At 36.5% G+C, this 26,230-nt stretch overlaps 1 protein-coding gene across 7 annotated transcripts in view; it reads left to right on the top strand.

The window, feature by feature from the left end:
- Positions 1-26,230, top strand: part of PRKDC (protein kinase, DNA-activated, catalytic subunit) — a 243,636-nt gene that overhangs the window by 89,862 nt on the left and 127,544 nt on the right. For all 7 annotated transcript variants that reach the window (XM_032316858.1, XM_032316859.1, XM_032316857.1 and 4 more), the window contains 8 exons: positions 7,894-8,079; positions 8,478-8,582; positions 9,653-9,820; positions 11,490-11,617; positions 19,969-20,176; positions 23,083-23,261; positions 25,118-25,286; positions 25,487-25,552. In XM_032316858.1, the coding sequence (XP_032172749.1) occupies positions 7,894-8,079; positions 8,478-8,582; positions 9,653-9,820; positions 11,490-11,617; positions 19,969-20,176; positions 23,083-23,261; positions 25,118-25,286; positions 25,487-25,552 (1,209 nt within the window). The remainder of the gene's footprint in view (positions 1-7,893; positions 8,080-8,477; positions 8,583-9,652; positions 9,821-11,489; positions 11,618-19,968; positions 20,177-23,082; positions 23,262-25,117; positions 25,287-25,486; positions 25,553-26,230) is intronic.

Here is a 26,230-nt window from a genome sequence, read left to right as displayed (position 1 = left end):
AAATGAACTTTTAGTAGATCCATGACACCAAGGGAATAGGACAGTATGATTTCTGAAGCTGTTCAGACTTCTGATTAAGGTAATGGATAAAAGTCATACATATTTACCTCTGCTTTCTCCTCAGTTCCCTCTAAAGTGACAGAAATGGGTCTTTTTGTTTTGTTTTTAAAATACAATGTCAAAAGAACGCATTAAAGGAGGAAAGACAAGAGTGACAATAAGATGGACAGCATTTTGGAAGCTAGAAACCAAAAAGACAAGTTGTAACAGACTTCAGAGTCCAAGAAAACTGCAGTGTAACATAGTGGTGGGGTGATGGGCAGCTGATTTGTGCTGCAGAACCCAGCCTTTCTGGGATTTGGTGATGGAGTCCTGGGCCTCTAGAATACTGGGAGCAGGATGCAAAGCAGAGGCTGAAAAGGGGAGGACTGTGTGAATGTTAGATGTCCCCTGCCAGGTCTCCTGGCCTTGCCTTGTCCTCGAGGGATTGTTCCTACTGCACTTTAGGACACTGTGGGCAGCCAAGTGTCTGGAAGGGATAAGTATCTCTGCACTGGGGCACTCTAGGCAGAGTTAAGTGTAGGATACTTTTTTTTTTTTTAATTGAAAGACCTGTAGTCAATATTAAAGTCATGTTCTGTATATAACACCAGTATTTCTTTGAGCAATGACATAAAGTTTGAAATACTTTATATCAGATAAAAAAATCTTAGTATTCCACAAATGGGAAATGTTTTGTACTTTGATCTCTCGAGTTTAATATCAGTTCTCCCACTCTTCTGACTTTAGTCGCTCACTAGTGTTTTTGAGCAGCAAAGATGTTTCTTGTGTGAGCTGTATTTTTTAATTTTGCACATTTTTCTGTTGGGGTGAAACTTCTTACTAATTTTTAAGAGTTTTTTTATATTAAGGATAGTAGACATTTGTCATATATGCAGAAAGTACTTTATCCTATTGGCTATTTGTTTTTCAATCTCACTTGGAGTATTTATTCAATACATAAGTATTTATTATAATTAAATTTATTAATCTTCTTTTCTATCATTCCTCTCTTTTACGTTGTACTTAGAATGGCCTTTTCCACCCCAGTATTATCTTTAAAATATGCCCATCTTTTCTTCTGTTACTTTTTTTTTTTTTAAAGATTTTATTTATTTATTTGAGAGGGAGACAGTGAGAGAGAGCATGAGCGAGGAGAAGGTCAGAGAGAGAAGGAGACTCCCCATGGAGCTGGGAGCCCCATGCGGGACTCGATCCTGGGACTCCAGGATCATGACCTGAGCCGAAGGCAGTCGTCCAACCAACTGAGCCACCCAGGCGTCCCTCTTCTGTTACTTTTATAGGTTCTTTTTTTAACAAACATAAATAATGCAAAAAGCACACTTGCATATTCTTGAAAGTAAAATTTAGAATCGTTTTGTCAGGTTCCTCACAATCCTTTCCACAATATAGTAAGGATTTTAAGTGATAATACACCATGTATAGAGTAAATTTAAACCAAAGTGACTTTTTAAAAACATACGCCTATTTTTTCTAAGCTACGTATCTCCATTTATTCAAACCTTTATTCATAATCTCAAATCTTTTTTGTCATACTGTTATGTAGAATGCTATCATTTTATTCATCTAGTTACTGCACATTTCTTAAGAACATTTCTAGATACTGGATGCTATTGAGTTGTACATGTAAATGGAATACTTTCCCCTTTATATTTTCTTTTTCTTTCTTCCTTTTTCTTTTTTTAAAAGATTTTATCTATTTATTTATTTGACAGAGATCACAAGTAGGCAGAGAGGCAGGCGAGGCAGGGGGGAAAGCAGGCTTCCCGCCAAGCAGAGAGCCGGATGCGAGGCTCCATCCCAAGACCCCGGGATCATGACCTGAGCAAAGGCACAGGCTTTAAACCACTGAGCCACCCAGGTGCCCCTATTTTCTTTCTTTTCTTTTTTTTTTTTTAAGTTTTATTTGAGAGAGAGAGAAAACAAGTGGGAAGAGCCAAAAGGGGTTGGAGAGAGAGAGAAAGACTGGCTCAGCATGGCTGAGCATGGAGCTTGACACAGGGCTCAGTCTCATGAACCTGAGATCATGACCTGAGATGAAATCAAGAGTCAGACACTTAAATGACCGAGCCACCCAGGCTCCCCCACTTTATATTTTTTTTACAAGGATGTGGTATATCAGAAAACTACTGATTTTGTTTATTTATTTATTTATTTATTTATTTTTAAAGATTTTATTTATGTATTTGACAGACAGAGATCACAAGTAGGCAGAGAGGCAGGCAGAGAGGGAGAGAGAGAGAGAGGGAAGCAGGCTTCCTGCGGAGCAGAGAGCCCGATGCGGGGCTCGATCCCAGGACCCTGAGATCATGACCCGAGCCGAAGCAGCAGCCCAAACCACTGAGCCACCCAGGCGCCCCTATTTTCTTTCTTTTCTTTTTTTTTTTTTAAGTTTTATTTGAGAGAGAGAGAAAACAAGTGGAAAGAGCCAAAAGGGGTTGGAGAAAGAGAGAAAGACTGGCTCAGCATGGCTGAGCATGGAGCTTGACACAGGGCTCAGTCTCATGAACCTGAGATCATGACCTGAGATGAAATCAAGAGTCAGACACTTAAATGACCGAGCCACCCAGGCTCCCCCACTTTATATTTTCTTTACAAGGATGTGGTATATCAGAAAACTACTGATTTTGTTTATTTTATAACCATTCAGATGAATGAGTATTCTTCTTTTTCTTTTTTCCACGTTTATGGAGATATAATTGGCATACAACATTTTATAAGGTTTAGGTGTACAACATGCTGATTTGATTTAATCAAATTTGATAATCATGCAGAATGATTCCTGTGGTGAGTTTAGTGTTCATCACCTTGTACAGATAAAATTTTTTCCATGCAATGAGAACTTTTAAGCACGTCAACACTTTTCAGATATATGATACATAACTTTAGTCACCGTGCTATATATCTCCAGAACTTAATTATCTTACAACAGGAGTTTGTACCTTTGACCACTTTTATTCATATTGCCCAACTTCCCAACTCCTACCTCTAGCAACCACCAGTCTGTTCTCTATGAGTTTGGTTTTTTAGAGTCTGTGTATAAATGATACCCAGTATTTATCTTTCTCTGTAGGACCCATTTCACTTAGCATAATGTTGTCAGGATCAAATCTGTGTTGTGACAATTGGCAGAATATTCTTTATAATGGCTAAATAATATTTCATTGTATTTGTATATAACCACATCTTCTTTATTCATTCATCTGTTGATGGACACTGTTTCCATGTCTTTGACTATTATACATAATGTTGCAATGAACATGGGGGTGCAGATATATTTTTTAGATAGTGATCTCCTTCTCTTCATATTAATACCCTGAAATGGAATTGCCAACCATATAGTACTTCTGATTTTAATTTTTGGGAGGACTGCCGCACTGTATTTCATAGTGGTTGCAACAGCTTGCATTCCCATCAACAGTGCATAAGCGTTCCCTTTTCTTCACATCCTTTGTCTTTTTGGTGCTGGTTGTTGTTACAGGTATGAGAGAATATCTCACTATGGTTTTGATCTGCATTTTCTTGGTGATTAGTGATGTCGAACACCTTTTCATTTACCTTGTGACTGTCTTCTTTGGAAAAATTTCTATTTAGTTCTACTGCCCATTTTTAAATTAGATAGTTTGATTTTTTTTTTTTTTTTTTGCTATTGAGTTGTATGAGTCCTTCATATATTTTGAATATTAACCCCTTATCAAATACGTGATTTATAGATATTTTCTGCCATTTTATAGCTTGCCTTTTCATTTTTTGGTGATTTCTTTTTTTTTTTAATTTAATTTCTTTTCAGTGAAACAGATTTCATTGTTTATGCACCACACGCAGTGCTCCATGCAATACATGCCCTCCATATTACCCACCACCTGGCTCAGCCAACCTCCCACCCCTTGCCCCTTCAAAACCCTCAGATTATTTTTCAGAGTCCATAGTCTCTCAGGGTTCATCTCCCCCTCCAATTTCCCCCAACTCCCTTCTCTTCTCCATTTCCCCAAGTCCTCCATGTTATTTCTTATGCTCCACAAATAAGTGAAACCATATGATAATTGACTCTCTCTGCTTGACTAGTTTCACTCAGCATAATCTCTTTCAGTCCCATCCATGTTGCTACAAAAGTTGGGTATTCATCCTTTCTGATGGAGGCATAATACTCCATAGTGTATATGGATCACAGCTTCCTTATCCATTTGTCCGTTGAAGGGCATCTTGGTTCTTTCCACAGTTTGGTGGCCGTGGCCATTGATTTCTTTTGCTGTACAGAAGCTTTTTAGTTTGATGCAGTTCTCCTTATCTATTACTACTGTTGCCTTTGCTTTTGGTGTAAAATCAAAAAAAAAAAATCATTGCTAAGACCAATGTCAAGTAGCTTATCCTTAAGGAATTTTATGGCTTCAGGTTTTAAGTTCAAGCCTTTAATAGATTTTGAGTTGATTTCTGTGTATGGTTTGAAATAGGTGTTAAGTTTCATTCTTTAGCATGTAGCTATACAGTTTTCCCAATACCATTTATTGAAGAGACTATCTTTTCTCCATTGTATATTCTTGGCTTCTTTTTCTTCATCATTGTGTATTCTTGGCTCTTTGCATGTGTTTATTTCTGTATTCTCCATTCTGTTCCGCTGATCTATGTGTCTGTTTTTATCCCAGTACTGCATTGTTTTGATTACCTTGGCATAATATAGCATGAAATCAGGAAGCATAATGCCTCCAGCTTTGTTGTTCTCTCCAAGACTGCTTTGGTTATTCAGGGTCTTTTGTGATTCCATACAAATTTTAGGATTGCTTATTCTGTTTCAGTGAAAAATGCCATTGGAATTTTGATAGGGATTGTATTGAATCTGTAGACTGCTTTGGATAATACTAACTTGTTAGCAATATTAATAATTCTATTCCTTGAGCTCAGAATACCCTTCCATTTATTTGTATCCTCAATTTTTTTCATCAGCATCTTCTAGTTTTCATCATAGAGGTTTTTAATCTCCTTGGTTAAATTTATTCCTAGGTGTTTTATTCTTTTTGGTGCAATTATAAATGGGATTATTTTCTTAATTTCACTTTCTGATAGTTGGTTATTAGTATATAGAAATGCAGCAGATTTTTATGAATTGATTTTGTGTCCTGCAGCTTTATTGAATTTATTGGTTAGTTTTAATAGTTTTTTTTGGTGGTCTTCAGGGTTTCCTATATTTAATATTGTGCCTTCTGCAGATGGACAGTGTTACTTCTTCCCTTCTGTTTTTTTATGCCTTTTTTTTCTTCTCTGATTGCTGTGACTAGGATTTCCAGTACAATGGTGAATAAAAGTGCTAAGACTAGACATCCTTTTCTTGTTCCTGATTGTAAGGAAAAAGCTCTCCGTTTCTCACTATCAAGTATGATGTCAGCTGTGCTTTTGTCATATGTGGCTTTTATTATGTAGAAGTATGTTGCCTATGCACCCGATTTGTTAAGTTTTTATCATGAGTGATTGTTGAATTTTATCAGATGTTTTTTCTACATCTATTAAGATGACCTTATGATTTTTATCATTTATTTTGTTAATGTGGTATATCATGCTAATTGATTTGCAGATGTTGAACCATCCTGGCATCCCTACAAAAAACCCCACTTGATCATGGTATATGATCCTTTTAGCATATTGTTGAATTTGATTTGCTGATATTTGTTGAGGAGTTTTGCATCTATGTTCATCAGGGATATTTTCCTGTAATTTTCTTTTCTTGTAGTTTCTTTGTCTGGTTTTGGTATCAGGGTAATGCTGGCCTCATGGAATGAGTATGGAAGTATCCACTTGTCTTCTAGTTTTTTTAGAAGAATTTGAGTATTGGTCTTAGTTCTTCCTTAAATGTTTAGTAGGATTCACCAGTGAAGCCATCGGGTCCTGGACTTCTGTTTGTTGAGAGGTTTTTGATTACTGGTTCAACCTCCTTATTATTAATTGGTCTGTTCAGATTATTTCTTTGAGATTCAATCCTGGTAAGTTGCATGTTTCTAGGAATTTATCCATTTTGTCCTAGGTTGTCCAATTTGTTGATGAATAATTGTTCATAATGGTCTTTATGATCTTCTGTTTATCTTTGGTGTGGGAATACCTTTTTGAAACAAGGAAGTTAAGTGAAAACCTCCCTGAATTCTGAACTTTGAGGCTCTTAGCTCTCTTCCCACAGTTTGGCTCCCAGAATATGGTTGGTTAGGTATATACCCTCAGGCAGGATATAGGAATATTTTGACAAGTCTAAGAGAAAATAAAGATTAAGTGTCATCATTGCCCCACCAACCTAAACTGATGCATATTGCCAGTGAGCCTTGGCCACTGCATGGTACTTATAGTCAGTTTCTTGGTATGTGCCAATAGCCAGGGAGCACCAGGCATCAAGAAATGGATTCTAAAAGGGTTAGGCAGGTAAAAAGCCATTTGACACAGAGACTATTCAATGAGATGGAAATGTAAAGAGAAAAGATCCTCAGAGAGATGAGAGAAAACAGCTTGTAGGCAAAATAAGAATTGCTACTGAAAAGAACACTAAAAGAAAGGAACATTTGGGAATTAAGCATAAGCATCAGAAATTGAAAATGAAATGGTTTTGGAAGATAAAATTTAGGAGCTCTCACAGAGAATAAAGTAAAAAGGCAAAACAGAAAGTAGTAGAGAAAACATGATGAAACTTGGGATCCATTGATAGGTTCCATCACCAGGACCTCTTTCCCAGGGGAAAGACAGACCCTCAAAACAATGTCCCAGAAATGAAGGCCTGGAGCTTCCAGATGGAAAAGAGACACTGAATATCCAGCACAGTGTATGAAAGCAGCCTCACGTGGAACAAATTTCTTGAAAATTCATAACACAGGGGCTTCACCATGAGAAAAGATTCTAAAAAGTTTCTGCAAGAGACAACGTGATTACATGTAAGGATCAAGAAATCAGATGCCATTTGTCTTTGGAACTGTAGAGTGGACACTAGAAGACTATACACCAAATTCCTTCACATTTCAGCGAAGAAGATTCCAACCGGGAGTTCTGAATCTGGCCCGACTATCAGTCATGGGTGAGAGATGAATGCAGGTGTTTCAGTTGTGCCAGATCTAAAGGAATCTTATCTCCTGTGCACTCTCATCAGTCAGCCAAGAAAGAGGAAGATGTTGGATCTGGGAAGTTGGCTCAAACATAGAGAAGGGGACCAGTCTCCTGGAGGGTGCTGAAGTGACACCCAGAGGGCAGAGATCAAAGACATTCTAGAGTGGGAGCTATGTTGCCACTGAAGTGGAGCTGATAGATTTCCTGATGGGTTTAGATGTCTTGAGGCGATTTCATTAATTAAATAAGGAGTGTGTGATGGCAAATAATGATAAGCACATTGAAAACAACAAAGAAAGCAGGCAAGTTAATATTTCAGGGAGATCAGAATGTTGTGTAAAGTGATTGCATTGTCATAATGATAAGAATATTGAATATTAATCTAACCAAAATTAGGATGTCAACTATTGGAAAGGTGGTGGGACAGGAAATATGTGTGTTCAAGCATGTGTGTATGCTTCTGTGCATATGTTACAGAGGAGAGTTAATTCTTTCTCTCATCGAGAATGCTCCCAACTAAGAAAGAAGCAATAGGATGAACATGATTTCATAGAGGAGACCACACCTTGTGCTTTTGTGGGAAAATTTACGTAATAAGTTGTTCTTCTCAAATTTGAGGAGTTATGAAATAAATAGCTATTACAGAAATAGCATCTTTATTTTCCAAGAATAACTTTGATCTGAAAGTAGATTTTGTTACTGTATCTACCAGTCTTACTATTGAGAATTTTTCTTCAAGTACCACACACTTATTTATTTCAGGTGAGCACCGTTTTGAATGGTATGTTAGATCAGAGCTTTAGGGATCGAGCCAGCCAGAAATACCAAGGACAGAAACTTGCAAGTACAATTTTGCACAACTGGAAGAAGTGGGACTCCTGGTGGGCCAAAGATTCTACTCCTGAAAGTAAAACAGCAGTGCTGACCTTACTGGCCAAAATTTTGCAGGTATCTTGGGAAACCTTAAAAAAGAAGTTGTTTTGGACTCTGTAAGTTTTATCTTTAAAAATATGATGGAGATTTCTTAAGAAGTTCATTGGTTTGATAAGTAAAAAATATTTTCAGGGGACATTTCCTGTGATTATCTTACATTTTATACTTTTCCCATTATTATCAATTATACTCATTATCCCTTCCTGTACTTTAATTTACCTTGTTAGTGTCTTTACATGCATTGTCTTACCAGATAGACTTAAAATATTTCAGAACAAGAATTGTTAAAATACTGTTGAAGCCGAAGAACAAATTTGTAGATTATTTCTGAAATTAAAAAACTTGGAAAATTTGTTAATGGAAATTAAAGGGATAATATAGAAATGTATCATGTTTTATTTCCCCTCCTTTAGATTGATTCATCTGTATCCTTTAATACAAATCACAGTGCATTCCCTGAAGTCTTTACAACATATTCTAGTCTACTTGCTGATTCAAAGTTGGGTTTACATTTAAAGGTAAGTGATGCACAAGATTTTTTTTCATATTACATTCTCCATTATTTTCCCATTTTATAATTTTACATGTTTGTGATGTTTTGTTTTTTATTATGGAAAATTTCAAATATATTCAAAAGTAGAGAAAAACTCCTGTGTACCTGTCACTCAGCCTCAATAGCCATCTGTCTGTGGGCATGTCTTTTTCAACTATGCAGCCACTCCTACCCTTTAAGGAGACCTCTGGCATCATGTTATTTGATCTATGCATTCTTTTTTGTCTCTCCAAATGATAAATATAATCACAATGAGTTTCCCATACTTAGAAGAATTAATATTTGTTTTTTCACATGTGTAGTTCAAATTGGCTTTTTTGAGAATTGATGTATTAGTGAATGACAGAATTTAAACCAGTACTCCATCATTTTTCTATTAATAAACATCTTGTTAATTTTTAATACCTTGGTAACTTCTAGAGTCAAGAACTTAATATTATAATTTTAAAGTCCTATAATAGTTAGATTTTATGCTCTAATAAAATGTGGCCTTAATGAAAGATGTCTTTTTAGTAGACCATAAGGATATTTCTTTGGAATTTTCTGTTTTGTGGTTAATCACATTTCTCATTCCTCTGTATGAGGGAGCCAGGGAAATTTTTGCCATGCAAGGGAGATAGGAAATATCTCCTAGTTCTTTTAGCTCGTTATAAAGTTATGAATTAGTTCTGTGAGAAATATTTATAAATTATCCCATAGTTTATTCAGTATGCTCTTTCCACACCAAACTTACCCAGTGTATCTCTATTAGAGTCTATATTTGTAGAAGAAATCACACAGCATCATCATACAGTGTCTTATTTAATTACACATGTATAGCCCTGAGTTGGCCCACTGGCCTCTAGAGTAGAAGCCAAGATAGAGTATTGTGTTCAGATTGGTTTTCAGTGTAATCTAGAAGGTATTCTAAAGTCATTCATTGAGTTTACACATTGCTTTATTTGAAAAGCTTTAAGAAAGCAGTAATTTTATTTATTCTGTAGGATACGTAAGCCCTGACTAGTACAATTTCATATGTCTGCATTGCTCCCACAGGGTCAGGCTGTAATTCTTCTTCCATTCTTCACCAGTCTTACTGGAGACAGTCTTGAGGACCTTAAGCATGTTCTTGAAAACCTTATTGTTTCTAATTTCCCTATGAAGTCTGAAGAATTTCCCCCGGGAACTCTGCGGTACAATAATTATGTAGACTGCATGAAAAAGGTTAGTTTTTAGTGTACCAAGTGAAATTAAAAGATTGTTTTTCTGTTACATTTCTTGATGAAAAGAAGTAAGTGAAATATACAGATTCAGAGATATATTGTGACTTTAAGAATTCAGTTCAATTCATTTTGAAAGCTGGGTAGCTGTGGAGGCAGATGCGTATCTAAATCCTTTGGAATTCATTTGCTCCCATTTTAAATTAAAATCTTTTATACAGAAAAATCTTGTAAAATATTCTATGAATAATATATAAATTTTGAAAATTAATGCCAAAAAGAGCTAAGAAATAGAATAAAGTAGTGGTTATTTGAGAAATACCTAGTGATTATCACCTATATTATTTAATATACAGACGAAGGTATCTAAAATATCAGTGGCTTAAACAAGGTGATAGATTGTTTCTTCTCTACAATACTAGATTGTTGTTATTTATAACAACTACATACAGGTTTTCCCTGCTATCCAAAAAGTGGAACATTTCTGTGAGAACATTTAAAGCCAAAATGGTATAAAGCAAAGAAGCAATTACCATTAATTTGTGCAGGAATTTTTTGAGCATTCCCAGACCCAAAAAATGTCTTCTGTTAGGCCCTTTTGATACCAAAGGACACATCTTGCTAACAGGTGCACAGGATGATTGAGATAAAACAAGATGCTCACAGACAACAGTTCAAAGCTATGACACCTTGATGCTGAGATTCTGCGTGTAGTTTCAGGGGAAAGAGCTTGGTGGTTCCACTCTCAGTGCTCAGGGTACATGCTCCCTCTAGCTTGCCAGTCACCTTTCTTGAATGGTGCATTCCTGCAATCAGCAGGTCATTGATGGGGTGACACCATCATGCAGGTGCCATCTAAGTATCCTGTTCCTAAGCAGTCTGTTACCTGATGGTTATAGCATCCACAAAGATTCTACATAGATCTTCGGTACTTTCTCTTAATGTAAATGTGCTAAAGTAAACATAAGTACAGTCACTGAACATTTGAAGGAAGCTTCCAATCTAAAAATAAGTAAATCAACATGAAAAAGGAACTCAGAGGTAACTGAGTCAATGAAGGGAGATGGGAGATGAGAATATTAAAGAAACTGTAACAGTAGCTTCAGAGATGAGAGGACGTATTGTGTCCATGAAGTAGAACAAATAACTTCTTTTGGAAATTAAATATATAAAAGCAAAATTTTTAAAAAATTCACAAAACAGAAGGTAAAATTGAGGATATTTCCTAGAAGGTAGAACAGACAGACAGTGAGATGGAAAATGGGAGAGTAGAGAACTTTAGATGAACAGCCTAGAACAGCGGCTGTGCAACGAAGATGGTGTGGAAAAGACGTGTCCAAAATAAAAAAGCCCCTAGAGTACCTGGAATGGTGAGGACAAAGACCTCAGTGAAAGCGCATCGTCATGGAATTACAGAACCTGGAATCAGATCTTTCAGAAGATCCTGACTGCTGTAAGAAGGCAAAACATTTGCAAAACCTTAAAAGAATCAAAACTCAAATATTTAGCAAACATTATTATATGCCAGGCATTCATTGTAGCTGCAGAGATTGCAAAAGTGTTAGCATTTGTTACTTCTCTGTGAAAAATAGTTTTAATTTTCTATTTTGTTATTAGTACTTTTAAGAACAAAACAAAGATAAAGACCCATGAAAATTATTATTTTTTTGTAGTTTCTAGATGCATTGGAATTATCTCAAAGTCCTGTATTGTTGCAGTTGATGACAGAAATTCTTTGTCGGGAACAGCAACATGTTATGGAAGAATTATTTCAATCTACTTTCAAAGAGATTGCCAGAAAGTAAGTCATTCTATTCTAGTCTGGGACCCAAGACACCGTATATTTTCTATTTCTGTGGGAAATTATCTTCTCTTTTCCAAAAAGTTGAGTGCCAAATGTCGTCAATTCTCACGACTCAATTTTATTTTGTTTTTCTTAATGGAGAAAACTTGTGAAAGTTTCAAACATACTCAAAGCTAGGGTAAGACTGAAACTGAATATCCAGGTCAAACATGCATGAGGATTTTCCAGCCTCATCAACTCGGTTTTAGCCTCATTTCTTTTGAGCTGTAGTTACTGTAATAAAGCAGATCCCTGATGCCATGTCATTTTACTGCTAATTACTTCTTTTTATTTGTTAATTTTAGTTCATTAGCATGCAATGCAGTAATGGTTTCTGCAGTAGAATTCAGTGATTCATGACTTACATACAACACCCAGTGCTCATCACAAGTACCCTCTTTAATAACCATCACCCATCAAGCCCATCCCCCACATTCTCCATCAACCCTCAGTTTGCTCTCTATTGTTTTTTTGTTTTTTTTTTTAAGATTTTATTTATTTATTTATTTGTTAGAGAGAGGGAGCGAGCACAAGCAGGCAGAGGCAGAGAGATAAGCAGGCTGATCTGAGCAAGGAGCTCAGTGTGAGACTCGATTCCAGAACCCTTGATCATGACCTGGGCCAAAGGCAGCAGCTTAAGTGACTGAGCCATCCAGTCATCCCTGTTTGCTCTCTGTTGTCTCTTATGATGTGTTTCCCTCTCTCTTTTTTTTCTTTTTTGTCTTCCCATATGTGATCTGTCTTGTGGGGTGTAGGGGGAAGAGGGGAGGTGTGGGAGAGGGGCACAGGCAGACATGAGGAGAATCTTAAATAGGTCCCATGTCCAGTACAGAACCCCACACAGGCTCAGTCTCACAACCCAGAGATCATGATCTGAGCCGAAATCAGGAGTTGGATGCTTAACTGGCTGAGCCACCCAGGCACCCTGGTTCATCTGCTTTCTTTCTTAAATTCCATGTATTAGTGAGTTCATATGGTATTTGTCTTTCTTTGACTGACTTATTTCACTTAGCATAATACACTCTCACTCCATCCACATCATTGCAAATGACAAGATTTCTTTTTTCTTTAAATGGCCAATTAATATTCCATTGTATATATATATATATACCCCATCTTCTTTATCCATTCGTCTGTTGATGGACATTTGGGCTCTCTCCATAGTTTGACTGTTGTTGTTAATGCTGCTATAAACATCAGCATGTATGTACTTCTTTGAATCTATATTTTTTATCCTTTGATTAAATACCTAATAGTGCAGTTGCTGGATTGTAGGGTAGTTATATTTTTCACTTTTTGGAGGAACCTTGATACTGTATTCCAGAATGGCTGTACCAGGTTGCATTTCGACAAATAGTGCTGAAGGGTTCCCCTTTCTTCATATCCTCACCTGTGCCTGCTCTTTCTTGTGTTGTTAATTTTAACCGTTCTGACAGGTGTGAGGTGGTATCATCATGGTTTTGATTTGTGTTTCCCTGATGCTCACCTCTAATTACTGCTGTATGTATATCTAAAAATACAGTGTTTTTCTTTGGTTATTATAGTACGAGTTATCAGTGGAGCAAAATTATCAGTAATTTCATTTTCAGATGTCTGAAGCATTTGTAATCGTAAGTGCTTCAGACTGTTGGAGTCTTTTAATTCTGGCCCAAACGAGGTTCTTAAATGGCATTTCACTATTGTATCTCTTAAGTCTGTCTTCATCTAGAACAGTCCCCCATCCCCTAACTATTCTTTTGTTGTTAAAGAAACCTGAACACTTGGACTGCATAATGTGTTACATCCTCAGTTTACCTGATTTTTTTTCCTGTTCTTTTTGTTTAACTTGCTCCTCCAGCCCCAGTTTCCTGTAAGTGGAAAGTTAAGCCTAAAAGTTTGGTTAGATTCAGGTTTAAGTAATCTTTGGCAAGATTACTTAGTAGTGGATGCTTTATATTTCATGTTCATGGCATTTGGGAGTACATAATGTCTAGTAATCTAATTTTCATGATTAGCCATGTATGACACAGCCTTTTGCTAATGTTCTAGCATCCACTTATCATTGTTGCTGCAAGTCATTGATTTTATCAGGAGTTGCCAATGGTCATTTAAAAAATCCCTTTTTTAGGGGCGCCTGGGTGGCTCAGTCGGTTAAGTGTCTGCCTTTGGGTCATGATCTTGGGGTCCTGGGATCAAGCCCTGCATCAGTTCCCTGCTCAGCAGGGAGTCTGCCTCTCTCACTCCCTCTGCCCCTCCCCCAACTCATGTCCTCGGTCTCTGTCTCTGTCTCTCTCAAATAAATAAAATCTTTAAAAAAGTATTTTTGAAAATTAAAAATCCTTTTATATCTTTGACATTTAGGAGCTAGAATTCTATTGTAATGAACTTGCCTTTATCACTGGAGCTGTTCAGTTACCCAAATATAGTTTTAGTATTTTAGGACATTACAGTGGAAAAAAGGGAACAAATTTTATTATTAATTTATTATTATTTTTTTTATTTTAAAAGATTTATTTTTTTATTTTTAAAGATTTTTAAAATTTATTTATTAGAGAGAAAGAAGGAGAACATGAGTGGGGGGAAGAGCAGAGGGAGAGGGAAAGAGAGAGAGAATCTTGAGCAAACTTGATGCTGAGCCTGGAACCCAACATAGCACTCAGTCTCACCACCTTGAGATCATAACCTGAGCTGAAATCAAGAGTTGGACATTAGCTGACTGAGACACCAGGTATTACTAATTTATTAATTACTAACTTTTATTATTTTTTAATTTTTAAAGTAAGGGCTTAATGTCATGGATACTTAATGTGACCACTGAGTTTTATATTGATATGTAAATATCCATGTTAATTTATCTTACTTAACATATCATAAAATTCACCTATTTTAAGCATGAAATTTAATAATTTTTCATAACTTTACCAAATAGTACAATCATCACCATAGAGTAATTTCATCCTCTCAGTAAGATCCTATGTTAACTCCCATTCCCATTCCCAGCCCCAGGCAATCACCAATCTACTTTCAGTCTTTATAAATTTGCTTTTTCTGAACATGTCATATAAATGGAATCATACAACATGGGATCTCTTATGTCTGCCTTCTTTTTTCAGCAAGGTTTGGAGGTTCATTCATGATAGCATGAATCAGCAGTACATTTTTATTGACATCTTTAAAAAATCATAATTAACCAACAACTATAGAACGTCCTACACAACAGGGCAATACACATTCTCTTTGAGCACATATAGAAGCCATAAAACAAGTCTTAAATTTAAATTTAAAATGATTGAAATCTTACAAAGTATATTCTCCAACCACAATGAAGTTAAATTAGGAATCAATAACAGAAGAAAACTTGAGGAATTCAAAAACATTTCTAAATAACCAACTACTTAATATATTTCTAAGTAGCCCTTAGGTCAGAGAAGAAATTAAAAGGGAAATCATGTAGCATTTTGATCGGAATAAAGTATATCCAAATGTATGAGATGCAGCTAAAGCAGTGCTTACTTAGGAATTTGTATCTTTTAATACCTATATGAGAAAAAAAGGGAATATCCTCAATCAATAAATATAAGCCTGTGCCTTAAAACCAAGAAGAAGAAAACTAAACTGAAAGCACACAGGAGGAAGGGAATAATAAAGATTGGAGTGAAAAGTAATGAAATCGAAATTAGAAAAATGGTGGAGAAAAATCAATGAAACCAAAACTGGTTCTTTGAAAAGGCAGACGAAATTGATAGACTGTTAGCTGGACAAACTAGGACTAAAAGAGAAGGTACAGTTCATGAAAATTAGGAATAAAAGAGGGAACATTACTTCTGACCTCTCAGAAATTAAAAAGATAATGGGAAAATATTAGAATGACATCATGTCAACAAATTCAGCAACTTAACTAAAGTGGACAGATTCCTAAAAAGTCACAAATTACCAAAACTGACTCAAGAAGAAATAGAAAATCTGAGTATACGGGGGTTTTTTGTTTGTTTTTTTTTTTAATTTTTTTTTTAAAATTTATTTGACAGAGAAAGCGAGAGAGGGAACACAAGCAGAGGGAGCAGGAGAGGGAGAAGCAGGCTTCCGCTGAGCAGGGAGCCAAATGCAGGGCTTGATCTCAGGGCGCTGGGATCATGACCCGACCCAAAGGCAGACGCTTAACAACTGAGCCACCCAGGTGCCCTGAGTATACCTTTAATAAGTAAATAAATAGAAATGTTCATTTAAAAATCTTCTTACATGGGAAAGCCCATATCCAGATAGCTTCCCTGGCAAATTTTCATCAAATATTTAAAGAAGAAATAAGGCAGACACTTCATGAAGTGGAAAATAGGGGAGAAGGAAATGAATACTTCCCAACTTCTCCTTTGACGCTAGTCTCATACAGATAACAAAGCCAGACAGAAACATTGCAAGAAACCTATAGACCAATATCCTTCAGGAATATAGAATTTTTTTTTTAATATTTTATTTATTTGTCAGAGAGAGCATGTGCACATAAGCAGGCAGAGTGGCAGACAAAAACAGAGAGAGAGGGCGCCTGGGTGGCTCAGTGGGTTAAGCCGCTGCCTTCGGCTCAGGTCATGATCTCGGGGTCCTGGGATCGAGTCCCACATCGGGCTCTCTGCTCAGCAGGGAGCCTGCTTCCCTCTCTCTCTCTCTCTGCCTGCCTCTCCATCTACTTGTGATTTCTCTCTGTCAAATAAATAAATAAAATCTTAAAAAAAAAAAAACAGAGAGAGAAGTAGGCTCCCCACTGAGCAAGGGTCCCAATGTGGGACTTGATCCCAGGACCCTGGGATCATGACCTGAGCCGAAGCAGCCATTTAACCAACTGAGCCACCCAGGTGTTCCAAAATTTTTCAAAAATATGTTAAAACACCAAATGCAGCAACTTATATATATTCTACACTATAACCAATTGGGATTTGCCCTAGGAATGCAAAATTAGTTGAGCATCTAAGAATCAAATAATATTATATACTATATTAAAAGACTAAAGGATGAAACCACATTATCATTTCAGTAGGTACAGATAAATTTTCGACAAGATCCAATATCCGTGATAAAAAGGACAAAAGGTCATCCATGAAAAACCAACAGCCAACAAAATATTTAATAGTAGAAGACTGAGTGCTTTCCTCCTAAGTCTGGGAACAAGGCAAGAGCATCTGCCCTTTTCAATTCAGTGTGATACCGGAGGTTCTAGCCAGTGCAGTCAGGCAAGAGAAAGAAATAAAAGGCAACCAAATTGGAAAAAAAGGAGCAAACTCTTTTTCTTTTCCTTCTCTTTTTTTTTTTTTTTTTTTTTTTTTTTTGGATAGCATATGTACATGTGGTTGGAGTGGTATGGTATAGAGGAAGAGGGAGAGAAGCCCAAGTAGACTCCAAGCTGTGTGCAGACAGTTGGGGCTCAATCCCATGATCCTGAGTTGGGGCTCAATCCCATGATCCTGAGACCATTACCTAGCCGAATCAAGAATGAGAAGTTCAACTGACTGAGCCACCCAGGTGCCCCCAAACTGTCTTTATTCACACATGGCATGAGATAGAAAATCCTAAAGATCTGCAGAAAGCTATTAGAACTAATAAACAATTTTATAAAATTTGTAGGCTCTAGGATCAATGTTAAAAAATCAATTGTTTTTCTATATATGAGCAGAAAACATTCAAAACTATAATTAGGAATTACACTCATAATAGCACCAAAAAGAACAAAGTACTTAAGAATAAATTTAACAAAAGAAGTGTAAGACTTGTACACTAAAGATTACAACCCATTGCTGAACAATATAAAAAAATTAAAGATTTAAATAAATGGAGAGACATTCTATGTTCATGACTTTGAAGATTCAATATTGTTAACGTGGCATTAAGTTGATATGTAAATTTAATACAGTCCCTCTCAAAATTCCAGCAGGGCTTTTTTGTATGTGTGCAGTTTAAAATTGTGGTCATTTTAATTGTAACTTACCTAGAATATACTCTAGGATAAACAGTGAAAGTTTATGTTCTGAAATCACTTGGTAAAATATTTTTCAATATGTGGTTATTAAGCCAATTAGTTAGGTATGCTTATTTTAGTTAATATTCAGATTTTAGAAATTTTTTTATGTTTTTAAAATATTTACATGATTTGGAAGCCATAATTGTGTAATGAGCTGCATTTGAGAGTCTTGCTTTTGTCCATGTCCCCTCTCTTACTCCTCTTCACCCCCCTTTTTTTCCACATCATATCTTCTACAGATCACTCCCTGTCAATGCATAAAGATCTTCCTCAATCATTTTTTATTTAAAATAACTGGGTAATTATTTGTTGTACAGAATTAGCATAGTATTTTGAAGCAGCCCCATACTGATAGACTTTTGGGTTCAATCTTTTGTTAAAAATAATAACACAGTGGGGGCGCCTGGGTGGCTCAGTGGGTTAAAGCCTCTGCCTTCGGCTCAGGTCATGATCCTGGGGTCCTGGGATCGAGCCCCACATCGGGCTCTCTGCTCCGTGGGGAGCCTGCTTCCACCTCTCTCTCTCTGCCTGCCTCTCTGCCTACTTGTGATCTCTGTCTGTCAAATAAATAAATAAAATCTTTAAAAAAATAATAATAATAATAACACAGTGAATAGCCCTATGTATATGTCTTTTTTTTTTTTTTTTGGCCAGTGTATCTTTAGAGTGGATTCCTGAACATAATTTAAAGGTAAATGCATGTGTTATTTTGCCAGCTTTCACAGCATCCCTTCTTTGGGGGCTATAATTATTTGCATTTTCCGGCATATGGGTGTGTATTTCATCACAGTCTTGCCAATAGAGTATATTGTCAAACATTTGGATTTTTTCCAATTTTATAGGTGAGAGAGAATTTCTCAGTGTTGCTATAATTTATAATTCTCTCATTACGAAAGAAATAGAGCATATATTCATCTGTTTCAAGCTCACTTGCATTCATGTTCAATAAACTATCTGCTGGACTTTTTTTTTTTTTTAAGGTTTTATTTATTTATTTATTTATTTATTTATTTGTCAGAGTGGGGTAGAGCAAAGCAGGGGAGAAGTAGGCCCCACACTGAGCAGGGAATCATGACCTGAGCTGAAGGCAGATACTTAACCAAGTGAGCCACCCAGGGGTCTCTGCTGACCCATTTTTGTAATCAGATTTGAATTTTTTTCTTTTCTTCCTCCTTTTAGCTTATTCTAGAAGAGTTTTAGGTCTATGCATCTCTGCTGTGCTCATTATCAGGAAGCTCCTCAAAAGGATTTAAATCTAAGATAGTGCCCAAATAAATATTACAGAAGCCCATGTAGCATCTAGTAGTGTCCTGAGCCTGATTGAATTACTTCTAAATCAAACATTTTTGCCCCGGTTCGTGTTTGAATACTCGGTATCAGGATTTTAATGATCATTTAGTCTTAACCTCGTATTTTTGTAGGTGAGGAAACTAATTCTGTATTCTTGGTTTATAGACAAAAATCTTACAGAGATTGTTCAAATATCTTATATTCCAGATGAGAATATAAAGGGCCAGATGAATATATCTCTGTATAGGAAATGGGGATTGCAATTTATTACTAAGAAGAGACTAGCATTTTTCTTTTTTCTTTTTTTAAACTACAGTTTGTTAATCATTAGTTTTTGATGCATTGTTCCAAGATTCATTGTTTATGTGCAACACCCAGTGCTCCATGCAATACGTACCCTCCTTAATACCCACTAGAATTTTTAAATTATACCTCCTGAGTTTCAAATTCTGAAACTGTGATTGTCTTCAGGCCTGAGACTCTCCCAAAGCCTTACAGATGTTTTCTTAAAAAAAATCAGATTTGAAAGTAAATGAAAACAGTTCTTCTTAATGCTTAAGTTTGGCATGAAGATTTCTGGGGATGAGTACAATAATATGGTTCATGTACAAATGCTGCTTGTATTTCATGGTTTTTATATATAATACTTTTTTTTCATTATTTATTGATTTTTTATAAACATATAATATATTTTTATCCCGGGGTACAGGTCTGTGAATTGCCAGGTTTACATACCTCACAGAACTCACCATAGCACATACCTTCCCCAATGTCCATAACCCCATCCCCCTTCTCCCAACCCCCACTCCCCCAGCAACCTTCAGTTTGTTTTGTGAGATTAAGAGTCTTTGATGGTTTGTCTCCCTCCCAATCCCTTCTTGTTTCATTGATTCTTCTCCTATCCCCTTAACCCCCCACGTTGCATTTATATTTTAGATTTAAATTCATTGGTGGTTGTTTTGTTATGTGGGTAGACACTTGTAAAATATTAGTTCAAAGCAGGGATGTTCATATAATTTTCTTTCTTTCTTAGGAGTTCATGTGTCACACAATTAGCCCTTTTGGAAAGGGTATACAGAATGTTCAAGAGGGATGACCTGCTTTCAAATGTTACTCGCCAAGCATTTGTAGATCGCTGTCTCCTCACCCTGTTGTGGCATTGTAGCCTGAATGCTTTGAGAGAATTCTTTAGCAAAATTGTGGTGGATGCCATTGATGTGTTGAGGTCGAGATTTACAAAGGTATAGTACATCTATTATTAAGTTTAATATTAGTAAGAATTGACAGATCTTCTTGAACAGTGTCCTTAAAAATTGCAGTGTGTTCACTCAGAGGATCTTTATTGCTCAACGAGCATTACCTCAACAGTTTGATAACAATCTGTAGTTACAAGGGATCTGCATTAGTTTCCTCTATAATAAACTACCACCAGTATAGCTTAGAGCATCAGAAATTTATTCTCTCATAGTTCTGCAGGCCAGAAATTAGTATCCTTGGGTTTAAATCAAGGTGTTGCGAGGCTCAAAAGGCTCTAGGGGCAAATCTATTCTTTGCCTCTTCCAGCTTTTGGTGGCTACCAGCATTTCTTGGCTTGTGGCCTGATCACACTTCTTTTTGCTTCTGTGGTCACATTGCCTTGTGTCTAATCACTTTTATAAATATATAATTGCATTTAGGACCCACTTGGGTAATCCACCCATCTCAGGATCGTTTACTTGATTTTATCTGTAGAATCCTATTTATCATATGAGGTAACAGTCATGGTTCTTGTGATTAGAATGTGGGTATTTGTAAGGAGATATTATTCATTTGAATATAGTCTGCCTGCACCGAATGTTCCCACTTGCAAAATACATTTATCCCATCTCAACATCCCCCAAAGTCTAAATGTATTACCTTACCTCATCAACTTTTAAGTCCAAAGTTGTATCTGCATATCATCAACTCTGAATCCTAACTTTCACCATTTAAATCGTAATGAATCAGATGTGGGTGGGATTCTGGGTGTGATCCATCTTGGGGCAAAGTTCTTTCCATCTGTGGAAACATGAAACTAGAAAACAAATAATTTGTTTCCAGAAGACAGTGGTTTGACAGGTGGGGTGACTGTTATATTCATTCCTGTTCCAAAAAGGAGAAAGTGAAGTAAGAAAGAAGTTAGTGTTCCATAACACTTTCAAGGTCCAGGGAGGCAAATTCTGTTAGGTTTTGAGACCCAGGAATAATGCTTTGTGGCTTTATGTTCTCCCCTCTGGATCAAAGCCTTCATTCTTGTAGTCATTCTGCTTTTTTCTTGAAGAGTAGTATATATTTGCAGCTGAGTAGTTTTATCAGTCTGTTTCTTACCTGTAGAATTCAAAGAGTACAAGAGCCCTTTTTTTTCCCCCCTCATTTCTTTTTGTCTTTATCCCATTCAGTCCAAGCTGGTGGTATTTCTTCTGATATGATGTTTTCAAAAAAAAGATAGCTCTCCTTTGTGTGTCTTGGAGGTTTTCTCTATTAGACAAGAGAGTCCTCCACCAATCTTTGGTGGATAATTGCGTCTCTGTTCCTGGTTCTGCTGAAATGGTTGAGGGCATCCATGAATCCCATGCTTAATTTCTTCAGCACTAGCTCAAGATTGTCCAGCCGTACACCCTTGTTCTTCTCTCCAGACCCACTTTTCTAACAGTGAATCCGCTCTAATATTAGCATCTTTTACCATCTGGGTAAACTGAGAATTTCTCAAATCATCACATTTTGGTTCTTTTTCCTTAGCAGTTCTTAATTCCATTTATCTCTTACACCTCACACTGTATTATAAGCAGCAAAGAAGAAAGCAGGCAAACACCTTCAACAAATTAACTTGGAAATTTTCTCAGCTAAATGTATAAATGCATGGCTTACAATTTCTGCTGTGTTTGTAACTATAGAACATTATTCAGCTAAGTTTTCTGCCACTGTATAGCAAGGATCCTCTTTACTCCAGTTTCCAAAAATGTGTTATTTATTTCCTTTTGAGACCTCACCAGAAACTACTTTAATATCCAGTTTCTACCAAAAATGTATCTATGATTGAGAAGTTCTGTAAGACAGTTTTAGCTTTTTCTGCTGTGCTTTTCATTTCCTTCTGAGCCCTTACCAGCAATGCCTTCAGTGTTGGTATTTCTCCAGCAATCTCTACTGGCAGTTGGCTTTTTCTGTCATGCATGGCAAATTTCTTTTAGCCTCTACCTATCATCCATTTGTTAGAGCAGATCAACTCTTGATACCAGAATGTGTATTTGTTTCCTTAATCTTAAGTAACAAATTATCATAAGCTTGGTGACTTAGAACAACAGAAATTTATTCTTTCCCAGTTTTGGAGCCCAGAAGTCCAAAATTAGTTTCACTGAGCTGAATTTATGGTGTTGTTATGGCAGTGCTTACCCCAGTGGCCCTGAGTCCACTGCTTACCACCCTCCAGCTTCTGATGGCTACTGGCATTCTCAGTATGTGACTGCATCATTCTGGCCTCTAATTCTGTCATCACATTGCCTTTTCCCTCTCTCTTTCCTTTTACAAGATTACATGTGGTTTTATTTACAGCCCACAGGAACAATCTAGAATTATCTCCCTATCTCAAGATCCTTAATCACATTTGCAAAGTCCTTTTTTTGAGAGAATTCTTTAGCAAAATTATGGTGGATACCATTGATGTGTTGAAGTCTAGATTTACAAAGGTAAATGAGATTGCATTCACAGGTTCTAGGGATTAGGATGTGGATATCTTTAGAAAATACTATAAATAGTTGAAAATTGTGTTGTTGTTGTTTTTTCAGTGTTCCAAGATTCCAAAATTTTGTTTTTTTAATGCATTGAAGTTTCACCTGCTATTTTCTTATCTTTGATAAGATTTTGTGCAAAAGCCCTATACTCATGTCCTGAGTTTACTATTTGGACATTGTGCAATACTTCCTGCCACACTTAATATAACACATAAATATTTGAACCTATGTTCCTGACTTTGGGTGGTCTCCTCTTGAAGTGATTCAATATTTGTGTTAAAATTAGTATCTATGTAAAGAGCATTGAGTATTAAATATATTTAATTGAATATTTAATAAATTCAATAAACTATTTTTCATGTTTGATAGGACCAAAAATAATCATCTTTACCTTTCCTTAGCTAAATGAATCTATCTTTGATACTCAAATCACTAAGAAGATGGGCTATTATAAAATGCTAGAAGTCATGTATTCTCGTCTTTCAAAAGATGATGTTCACTCAAAAGAATCTAAAATTAACCAAGTTTTCTACGGCTCATGTGTTACAGAAGGAAATGAACTTACAAAGACACTTATTAAGTAAGATTTTAGTTAACTTTGTTATTTTATTTATATTTGATTCATTGTATTTGATTTATTTTTTGATGCATATATTTTTATGCTTGTATATAATGTGAATAAATGGTTAAGTTTGTTTAAAAATGGGTTTTTAGGGGCACCTGGGTGGCTCAGTGGGTTGAAGCCTCTGCCTTTGGCTCAGGTCATGATCCCAGGGTCCTGGGATCGAGCCCCGAATTGGGCTCTCTGCTAAGTGGGGAGCCTGCTTCCTCCTCTCTCTCTGCCTGCTTCTCTGCCTACTTGTGATCTCTGTCTCTCGAATAAAGAAATAAAATCTTTATTTAAAACAATGGGTTTTTATAGTTCTTGTTTTTTTATAGTTCTTGCTTTTTTTCTAGTACAAACTACTAACGTAGACTTTAATGTAGCAGGTTATTGGGTAGCATGTTTTAACCTAAACTCATCTTTTGTAAGGAGTGAAACTTTTTTCTGTCTTACTGGTTTTTTTTCCCACCATTTTACCCTCCTTAATAGCTTAATACATTTTTAATGGTATAATTTACAATATGAAGGTATTTTATTTTTCCTGACTGCAATTTGAAATGAAAGGAACGGCAGTATGTTCAAACAGGTATTCTATAAAATACAAAGTAATCAAATACATTTTCTCTAAAACTGGCCTTCTAATGAAGTTCCCTCTCAGTGAATATTGAACACAGACATTGCCATGTCTCATTTTGCGCATCCCAAACAAGCTTATCCTTACTTTCCTCTTATCCTAATTCTTACTTTATCTCTTCTGGGAATGACATCACCATCCATTCATTTGCACTAATGAGAGTCCTGTTTTACTTTTCTTCTTCATCTCTCAAGTCTCCTTGCACACCCTGTCAGTCACCGAATCTGGTGGGTTTTATCTCCTCAGCCTTCCCAACCCTGGGACCCTTCTTTCATCCTCCTTCCTTCATTCAGTGTAGTGGCTGGTGTTCTTTGGTGAACCACTGAAGTGAATCTCCTTCATAGTTATTCTCCCGCTCCTGGGCTTGTCGCTCTCAGTTTTTCCATACTGCTGCCAGTATGATAGTCCTCTGCAGTATGAGCCTGATAGTTTCATTCTCCTACCTAAAACACTTCAAAAGAACTTCATCTTCAGTATCAGGGACCAGCAAAATTTTTCTTTAAAGGGCCTGCCTGCTAGTAACTGTTTTCAGCTTTGCAGTCTGTATGGTCTCTTGCAACTACAACACTGTCCTGGGAAAGCAGACATAAACAATATGTAAATGAATGGGCATGGCTATGTTCTGACAGAACTGTTTTCAAAAGTAGTTGGTCACCTGGGCACTGTTTGGAGACCCCATCCTGCAGAATGAAGTCTGAGCTCCTTAGCATGGCAGGCAAGTTCTAGGAACGCACCCCTCTCCACCTTTTGCTCATTGCCAGCCACCCACCTTATCTTCCAAACACACTTACTGTAAGTGACACTCTTCTCTCTGTTCATAATCCTCATATATGTTTTCCCTTTGACTAACTTAGAATTCAAAATACAGTTCCAGTATTTTCTCTGAAAACCTATGTTGGCCCCTTCACCTGGGTTACTGTCCATCCTCCTTGCTTCCACCTCTTATTGTGCTGGTTGCTGTTGCTATGCTTACCACAGTGTGGTGAAATCCCTGGACACTACCTTTGCCTTGTGATGGGCATAGGTTCAATGACTTGCTTGTCTTTCTAGTACCTGGTACTATACTATACACAAACATGGTACTATACTATTCAGAAAAGGCTGAACTGAATTGAGATACTATTGTCTGGCATTTTGGGGCTTGAGCAATGATTTCCCTGTTATATGAATTAATTTTTAACCTGGATCTACTCTGCAGATTGTGCTATGATGCATTTACAGAGAACATGGCGGGTGAGAATCAGTTGCTGGAGAGGAGAAGACTTTACCACTGTGCTGCGTACAACTGTGCCATTTCTGTTATCTGCTGTGTCTTCACTGAATTAAAATTTTACCAAGGTTTTCTCTTTAGTGAAAAACCTGAAAAGGTAGACTTCTGAAATTTTCACTGTTGCTGTAGGATTTCATGTTAGATTATATAAATTAAAATTATATAATAATTTGCACATTCTTATAATATTAAAGATGTAGTTCTTGTAGTTCTGAGTGTGTGGGTGTGTATATAAGTAGCATAGCAGTAAGGCTCTCCACTATTCAGATATTTTTATATGACTCTTTGGATTTACAGAACTTGCTTATTTTGGAAAATCTGATTGACCTGAAGCGCTGCTATACATTTCCTATAGAAGTTGAGGTGAGTGAAAATTTTCAATGGTGTTCCTGAGTTTAAAAAGCTTACCAAGTACTTACAGAAAAAAAAAATATATATATATATATGTTGAACATGTTAATCTCAATATCTAAGTCTGCTTTGAACTATAAAATCTGGCAGTTTAATGTAGTTTAACCTGAGGTCCAATCTCAGGCAATTGTAAAATAAAAGGTCATAACTTGATTTTTCCTTTTCTTAGTAAAAGATAGAAAATGGCAATAAAAGGAGCTGTTATGACATATCCCAGAAGTTGTTTGCTGAATAAATTCCTCTGGTCAGTGAAATTGAGACCCATCCAGATACAGAATTATGATGCTGTGGCCCTGCTTGGGTGATTTGGCAGGATAATGGGGTGCTGTGATTAGAAATCATGGGAATAATTGGAAAACTTGCTGTGGTAAATGTGACAAGCTTGATTTTAGTCAAGCTAAGTTTGACATGCCAGCCTCAGAGATTGGTGGGAGTTTGTAGGTACAAGTGCCAGAGCTTGTACACCATGGTCTAGGTCAGGAGCTGTCACTCATGTTAGTATGCATGGCTGCTGACCTCACTATGTCTGAGTGGTTCATGAGTTCATGTAAATGATTGCTTCCTGCCTTTTGCCCTTTGGGAACAAGACTAGGAACTTTTTTCAAGGTATATGTTCAAAGAACAACAACA

Source organism: Mustela erminea, chromosome 16, assembly GCF_009829155.1.
Source record: "Mustela erminea isolate mMusErm1 chromosome 16, mMusErm1.Pri, whole genome shotgun sequence".
Taxonomy (NCBI): domain Eukaryota; kingdom Metazoa; phylum Chordata; class Mammalia; order Carnivora; family Mustelidae; genus Mustela; species Mustela erminea.
Note: the sequence above shows the minus strand (reverse complement) of the source record. Positions and strands in the feature narration are given on the sequence as shown.